The following is a 7,877-nucleotide window of genomic DNA, read 5'->3' on the forward strand; positions in this document are numbered from 1 at the left end:
TAATGCGTAAAACAAGCTAAACTGTCAAATTTGACCACCAATATTGTCTCTACCATACACCAGCAGGCTGCAAAACAATGTTTCACCTGTACATCATCATTAACTGTGTTGACTTTGCTGGTTATTGGGTTAAAATGCCTGTTTTCAGATGAAAGGATTTCCTTCCCAAACTGTAAATGAAATGATCTCACGCTGGACTCGCGCACAAGCATTCCTCAGAGTCCCGAGACTGAACACAAGCAGGGGTCACTGATTTCATCCCTAGCATGTGATAGGAGTGTGTGTGTGTGTGTGTGTGGAAAAGGAGGAACACAAAGCAGTGTAAAGAGAAGCTGAAGTGTTCCTAACTCTTCCGTGTCTAATGCGTCCGGCTCTCATCATGTCTCTTCCTCTGTTTCTGTTCTTCATTCAGTTCTGGAGTCCGTCTCTCCAGCAGTTTCCTCGGCCGTGCACTACGCCGGACGTCCTGCGGAGCAAGCGCTGCTGTCCGGTTTGGCCGGGCGACGGTTCGGTGTGCGGCTCCCTGTCGGGTCGAGGCTTCTGCCAGGACGTCACGGTCTCCGATCTTCCCAACGGGCCGCAGTACCCACATTCAGGCCTGGACGACCGCGAGCAATGGCCTCTGGTGTTTTACAACCAAACCTGCCAGTGTGCCGGCAACTACATGGGCTTCGACTGCGGCGAGTGCAAGTTCGGTTACTTCGGCGCAAACTGCGGGGAACGACGGGAATCTGTGCGCAGAAGCATCTTCCAATTATCCGTGTCTGAAAGGCAGAGGTTCATCTCGTACCTCAATCTGGCCAAAACGACAGTCAGCCCTGATTATATGATCGTGACGGGTGTGTACTCACAGATGAACAACGGCTCGACGCCCATGTTCACCAACATCAGCGTGTACGATCTGTTCGTCTGGATGCACTATTACGTGTCTCGTGATGCGCTGCTCGGGGGTCCCGGGAACGTTTGGGCCGACATTGACTTTGCACATGAATCGGCTGCGTTTCTGCCCTGGCATCGCGTTTACCTGCTGTTCTGGGAGCACGAGATCCGGAAGCTGACCGGTGACTTTAACTTCACCATCCCGTACTGGGACTGGCGTGATGCGCAGGACTGTCAGGTGTGTACGGATGAGCTGATGGGGGCGCGCAGTCCTCTCAACCCCAACCTCATCAGCCCGTCCTCGGTGTTCTCCTCCTGGAAGGTAAACATGAACACATTACAAATTCATTTTACATGCCCTTTACATACAGCATGGTTTAGTCATTCATCCCTCAAGTAATGTTTGTTCTATTTATTTCAAATTGCATTTCAGGAAATGCAATTTTACAACTTTAACTCAAAAGTGCAATTTAATGCATGTTTTCTTTTGTAGACACATAAAGCAGAACTAAAATCCCAATATTATTATATTTTGTAATAGCTCTTGGGGAAGATAATAGCCTATAATATATTTTTTTAAATAGTAATTATTATTATTATTATTATTATTATTATTAATAAAAAGAATAACACATTCATAGTTTTAATGTCATTTTAGAATTTAAGTGGGGGGAAAATATTTTTTTGTTGTTGTTGTTTATTTAGTTTTCTTTATGTTACTTAACTAAACAATTTGAAATATTTCCTTTTGAAACTAGTTGAAAAGAAATTTTATTTTCAGTTAACATTAATTAGCAATTAAAAATTAAAATGCAGATAAACAATTACAACACAGATATAAATAGCAATAAACCTGAAAGAATCATTGACACGTTGTTGCTTCAGAAAGTCAATATTTATTCATAACAAACTATTTTCAGGCATACAGATTTATGTTTTCATTTTAAATGAGTTTTCAAGAATAAAGTATGTTTTTGTTCAACTTATCCTTCTAGTAATTAAAATTAAACTAAAAGTGTACAATAGGAAATATAGTTGCTGTGTGGAAGAAAGGATGGACAGTTTTTAAGAAGAAATAAATAACTATAACTAATTAATTATTTAATTCTAAATGAAAAATTATGATTGTAGTGTATGTGTCCGTTTTTAAATAAAAGAAAAAATACATTTAAAATAATTGAATCTTTTGCATATAGGAAATTAAACATATTTCTTTCATTTATTTGAGCTACATACTGTATAAACCTGTTTTCAGTGCAGGTCTATGGGAAGTAAACACACTGAACTCATTAGTCGTAGTCACGTGACTGAGATTTGGTGCTATATCTTGTCAAATGTCAGTTTAATTGATCCATGTAGCGCGGTGGTTATGTCACAGATTCCTCTGAGAGCACAGCGTCTGATGAAGCCGTCCGTGTGACCCTGTGTGTATAAAGCTGTGATTGTGTGACTACAGTGAAGTTGGGCTGTAGTGGGTCACGAGTGTGTCTGGCCCCTAAAACCCCCGTTAACTTCAGCACTGACCCTCTACAGGAGCCACAGGGGAATTAACCAAAGCAGCTCCACTGAGCAACACACACACACTTTGAATCAGTGTTGCTTTAGTAGTGTGAGAGAGCATTTATTACTAGCTGGAAGTATCTATTTTTTTTCTATTTTCATGACATTTTTTGTTAACGTTTTAGTAATTCTATCATATGTGGGTTTATATATATATATATATATATATTCACACATAGCAATTATTTCTGTTACATTTTTTGTTATTGTAGTACATGAAGACCAACTAAATGGAAATAATAAAATGTTTCCCTGGCAAATAGCTGAAATATAATAAGTTTAAGTTTTTTATATTTAAATTGATTTCAATTCACATTTATTTTATTTCAGATTTGGGGTCTTTTTCACTTTTTTTTTTTTTTATTTGATTAAAAAACTGTAAAAACGGGAATATTGTAAATATTATTATTTTTCATTTTTTTTACATTTTCTAATCTAAATATTTTCCATTTTCATTCGATTTTTTGTTAAAGTTTTTGTAACTTGTTTTTTTTTTTTTGTCATTTTTATTAGGTTTTGCTTTTTTAAACTTCAATATAATTTTAATTTTTTTATTTCAGTTAGCATTTATCTTATTTCAAGTTTGGGGTCTGTATGCCTTTTATGCTCACCAACGCTGCATTAATTTGACTATATATATATATATATATATATATATATATATATATATATATATATATATATATATATATATATATATATATATATATATATTATATATATATATATATGAAGAGTTCAGATGCAAAAACCTCTAAATGCCATCTGAAATTTTCATCTAAAATTAGGATTTTTATCAAGGTCCTATGCTTAGGTTGAGTCATTTTACTTTAATTGTGATGTGCAGGTCCTTTTCCAGGCTAATAAAGTGAAATAACTGAATATAAATATAGGAGCCTGATAAAAATCCTAATTTTAGATGAAAATTTCAGATGGCATTTAGAGGTTTTTGCATCTGAACTCTTCATATATATATATATATATATATATATATATATATATATATATATATATGCACTTTATTTTACAGTACGTGTACTTACATGTACTTATAGTGTACTTAAAGTGTATTTATCTAAGAAAGTTCTGGTAACACAAGCTAACCACATGGGGTAGGGTTAGGTTCAGGGTTAGTACCTAGTTATTACATAGTTATTGTAATTACTATAATAAGTACATAGTATGTGCATGGGGAACAGGACTGTAAAATAAAGTGCTACCAAAATTTTTGTGATTTTTATGTTTTAGTTGCAGATAACTATAATAACCCTGCTCTGTAAGAAATACAAAGCTGTTGTGGTGTGAGATGTACACAAGCACTAAAACATGTAAAACTTCTATCCTTAAGTATTAAAGTTTGAAATCACCTGATAGACTTTAAACGGAGGGATTGAAGTCATATCTACAGACTTTTGACTTTATCTGGTGAGTAAAGAACACCTGCATAGTAACGTGCTGCTGAGTTTATACAGGCACAAGCCACTCCGATTTTCCTCAGAAAGGCTCAAATTGAGTTTTGATTTGTCATTTTCTTTTGCTTCATCTTTCTCTCTCTTTCTCTCTTTCATCATCTGCTGCTGGCGTAGGTGTTCTTACATCTCTTAAGACCAGCAGGGAGGTGAAATAGCATCCAATTAACATTCGAGAAATGAGCTGTATTAGTCATTACAGAGAGATAAGCTTCATCCACGAGAAAGACTTTCAAAACACGTTTATAACACCATGCTTTTAGTGTGAGGGTTACTTATTTTTTAAATGGTGGTCTGATCTAAATTTTCATAATTTCACAATGAAAAAAAGAGTTTTATTTACTCGTTGTAATATTTAGTTTTATTATGTATTATTAAAATGTTTTAATAATAATGAAATTAAATAAATACACTAATATTCAAAAGTTTGGGGTTGGTAAGATGTTGTTTTCTGCTCATCAAGGCGGCATTCAACTTGATTAAAATTACAATAAAAACTGTAATATTACTACATTTTAAAATAACCATTTTTTATATAAATATATATTAAAAGGTCATTTATTCCAGTGATCGTTTCAGCATCATTCCTCCAGACTTCAGTGTCACATAATCTTCAGAAATCATTTTAATATACTGATTTACTGCTCAAGATACATTTCTGATTATGATCAATGTTGAACACAGTTGTGCTGCTTCATATGTTTGTAGAAACTGATACATTTTATTCTTATCTTTGAAGTCTTTGATGTCACTTTTGATAAATGTAATGCATCCTAGTTGAATAAAAGTAGTAAATTATTCCACAAAAAAAAAAAAAAAAAGTATTGTTTTTAGTTTATTTCCTCTAAGTTTAGGGTGAAATATGGCCCCAAAGTGCTCTTGACTCTTATTGGCTGGATCTGTTTAGTTTTATGTTGCACTGTCTTCTGGTGTTTTAATACGTGTTTGTATACCTGTGCAGGTGATCTGTTCACAACCAGAAGACTACAACCAGCGTGAGGTTTTGTGTGACGGGTCTCCAGAGGGACCGTTACTGCGTAATCCAGGGAACCACGACCGAAACCGTGTCCCGCGGCTGCCCACCTCCGCAGACGTGGAGTCAGTGCTGAGCCTGACAGACTACGAGACGGACCTGATGGACAGACGCGCCAACATGAGCTTCAGGAACGCTCTGGAAGGTGGGAGCAATACGAATGCACACCTCCTTAACACATCAGGCTCTAAACACTGAACGTGTCTCACCTTCTCCTCAGGTTTTGCGAGTCCTGAGACGGGGCTGGCAGTAACGGGTCAGAGCTTGATGCACAACTCCTTACACGTCTTCATGAACGGATCCATGTCTTCAGTGCAGGGGTCCGCCAACGACCCCATCTTCCTTCTACATCATGCTTTTATCGACAGGTGCATGCAGGAACTCGTAACAAACATTATAATGAACATGCAAACCACTAACCTTGATTATTTCAATGCATAATTCACTCGTAAAAATGTGCAATAATCATGAATGACACAATCAAATCGTGCAATATTATATGCATTTATACAGTGATTCTGAAACTTTTCAGTTGAACATTTATGTGACCTTGGAGCACAAAAGCAGTCTTAAGTCTTTGGGGTTTATTTGTAGCAATAGTCAAAAATACATGGAATGGGCCAAAATTATAAATTTTTCTTTTATAACAAAAATCATTAGGATATTAAGTAAAGATCATGTTCAATGAAGAAATTTCATACTGTAAATATATTAAAACGTAATTTTTGATTAGTAATATGCATTGCTAAGAATTCATTTGGACAATTTTAAAGACGATTTTCTCAATATTTAGATTTTTTTGCACCCTCAGATTCTAGATTTTCAGATAGTTGTATCTCGGACAAATATTGTCAGATCTATTCAACTTTCAGATGATACATAAATCTCAATTTCAGAAAAATTGACACTTAAGACTGGTTTTGTGTTCTGGGGTCACATTTGAACTAAAATGTATACTTGAAGTGCCCCTAAGATTTTAATTTACATATTTTGCATGGTTCACTGCAATTGACATGCAATCTTTATATTTAGTCTTTTTGTTAGTAAGTAATTAATTTATTTTTTATTAATTATTACTTTTTCATCAACTGATACATTTGCAGGGATTTGTAAAATCCTAGTTTAGGAAACCCTGCATTATTATTGTAAATAAATTAATTAATATTTAAGATTATTTATTTATTTTAATCTAACATTTGTAAAATGTAATTAATTATTAGTTTTTCATTAAACTCATATTTAGCAGGGATTTGCAAAACCCTATGTTAATAAAGATATAAATTTATTTTTTCACATATACAGTACATTTTGTTTTATTTTTATTATTTAAATTTTTTATGATTTCATTTATTATTAACTTTTCATCAACTCACAAATCAGCAGGGATTTATTAATCCTATTTTAGAAAACCATGCATTAATAGTAAAGTTATATACAGTTGTCATATATCATATTTTTGTGTTTTATTTTGATTATTTTATTTTAAGATAAGTCATTTTAATTGTACATTTTAAAGATTAAATTTTTTGCTTTTCATCTAATACAGTGTTTGGGAAACCCTGCATTAATAAACAATATGTATTGATATAAAGAGTTAACTCATTTTAGATGTTAGCTTCTGAACTTCAGCTCAGGTTGAAGTTAACTTGAAGTGTGTTTTTGCTTAAGGCATATTTAAACTGTCTCACAAAAATGCAAACAATAATTGCAAGTGCAAAATCTTATGGACAATTTAGGGGTTGCTTTTCTGACTTGAGCCAGTAAGAAACCAACCAGCACACAAAAAATGAAAAAGCATATTTAATGATTGCCAAAAAGGTTTCACGAAACATTAGTCCAAACATGTTTGACCTCATTTCCCGTGGTCTTTCACATTGCAACTCTGTGTTTCAGCATCTTTGAGCAATGGCTGAGGAGACACCAGCCCCCCCGCACACACTACCCGACCACCAACGCCCCGATCGGACACAACGACGGCTATTACATGGTCCCCTTCATCCCTCTCTACAGAAACGGAGATTATTTCCTCTCGACTAAAGCTCTGGGATATGAATATGCATATTTACAGGACCCGAGTGAGTCATTAGCATGCATGCAGTGAATTTCCAACCCTTTCATTCTCTCTCTCTCTCTCTGTGTACTCAATCACTTTTATCTCTGTCAGGTCAGCGGTTTGTGCAGGAGTTTCTGACGCCGTATCTAGAGCAAGCTCAGCAGATCTGGCACTGGCTGCTGGCCGCAGGGCTCCTCGGGGCGGCCGTGGCAGGAGTTATTGCAACTATTATCACCGTGGCGTGTCGCAGACGCCAGAAGAGGCGAAAGTCATCGGTGTACGGGGAGAGACAGCCGCTGCTGAACAGCAGTGAAGAGGAGGGATCCACTTCATATCAGACTACACTGTGAATCAGAGCACGTGTCAGCGAGGACAGATACGCCAAACTGACGGAAAAAAGACACATTAGTCAGGTCATGTGACAAATCTCGCCTCTAAACTGGAGTCATGCAACAAGGGCTGTGCTCAGAATCTTACTATAATGTGCTCTTCATACAGCACTGTTCAAAAGTTTGGGGTCAGTAAGATTTTATTCAGGCATTAAATTGATCAAAAGTGACAGTAAAGACATTTGCAATATCTTTCTTTTTCAAATAAATTCCGCTCATTTGAACTTTCTATGCATCAAAGAATCTTTCGAATAAAATGCATCACCATTTCCACAAAATATTGTGCGGCACAAGTGCTTTCAACATTGATAATGATCAGAGATGTTTCTTGAGCAGCAAATCAGCATTTTAGACTGATTTCTGAAGATCATGTGACACTGAAGACTGGAGGAATGATGCTGAAAATTCAGCTGCGCATCATAGAAAAAAAATGATTTTTAAAATATATCACAATAGAAAAGAGTTAGTTTAAATAGTAAAAATATTTCACAATT

At 35.4% G+C, this 7,877-nt stretch overlaps 1 protein-coding gene across 1 annotated transcript; it reads left to right on the plus strand.

Annotated features, from left to right (window-relative positions):
• Window positions 1–339: 339 nt before the first annotated feature.
• Window positions 340–7,607, plus strand: tyr (tyrosinase). The gene is made up of 5 exons (XM_052616543.1): window positions 340–1,201; window positions 4,870–5,086; window positions 5,162–5,309; window positions 6,835–7,016; window positions 7,106–7,607. The coding sequence occupies exons 1-5, from the start codon at window positions 362–364 to the stop codon at window positions 7,342–7,344; spliced, it is 1,626 nt and encodes a 541-aa protein (XP_052472503.1). The 5' UTR covers window positions 340–361; the 3' UTR covers window positions 7,345–7,607.
• The last annotated feature ends 270 nt before the right edge of the window (window positions 7,608–7,877 follow it).

The sequence above is a fragment of the Carassius gibelio genome, chromosome A15 (genome assembly GCF_023724105.1).
Source record: "Carassius gibelio isolate Cgi1373 ecotype wild population from Czech Republic chromosome A15, carGib1.2-hapl.c, whole genome shotgun sequence".
Classification (NCBI taxonomy): domain Eukaryota; kingdom Metazoa; phylum Chordata; class Actinopteri; order Cypriniformes; family Cyprinidae; genus Carassius; species Carassius gibelio.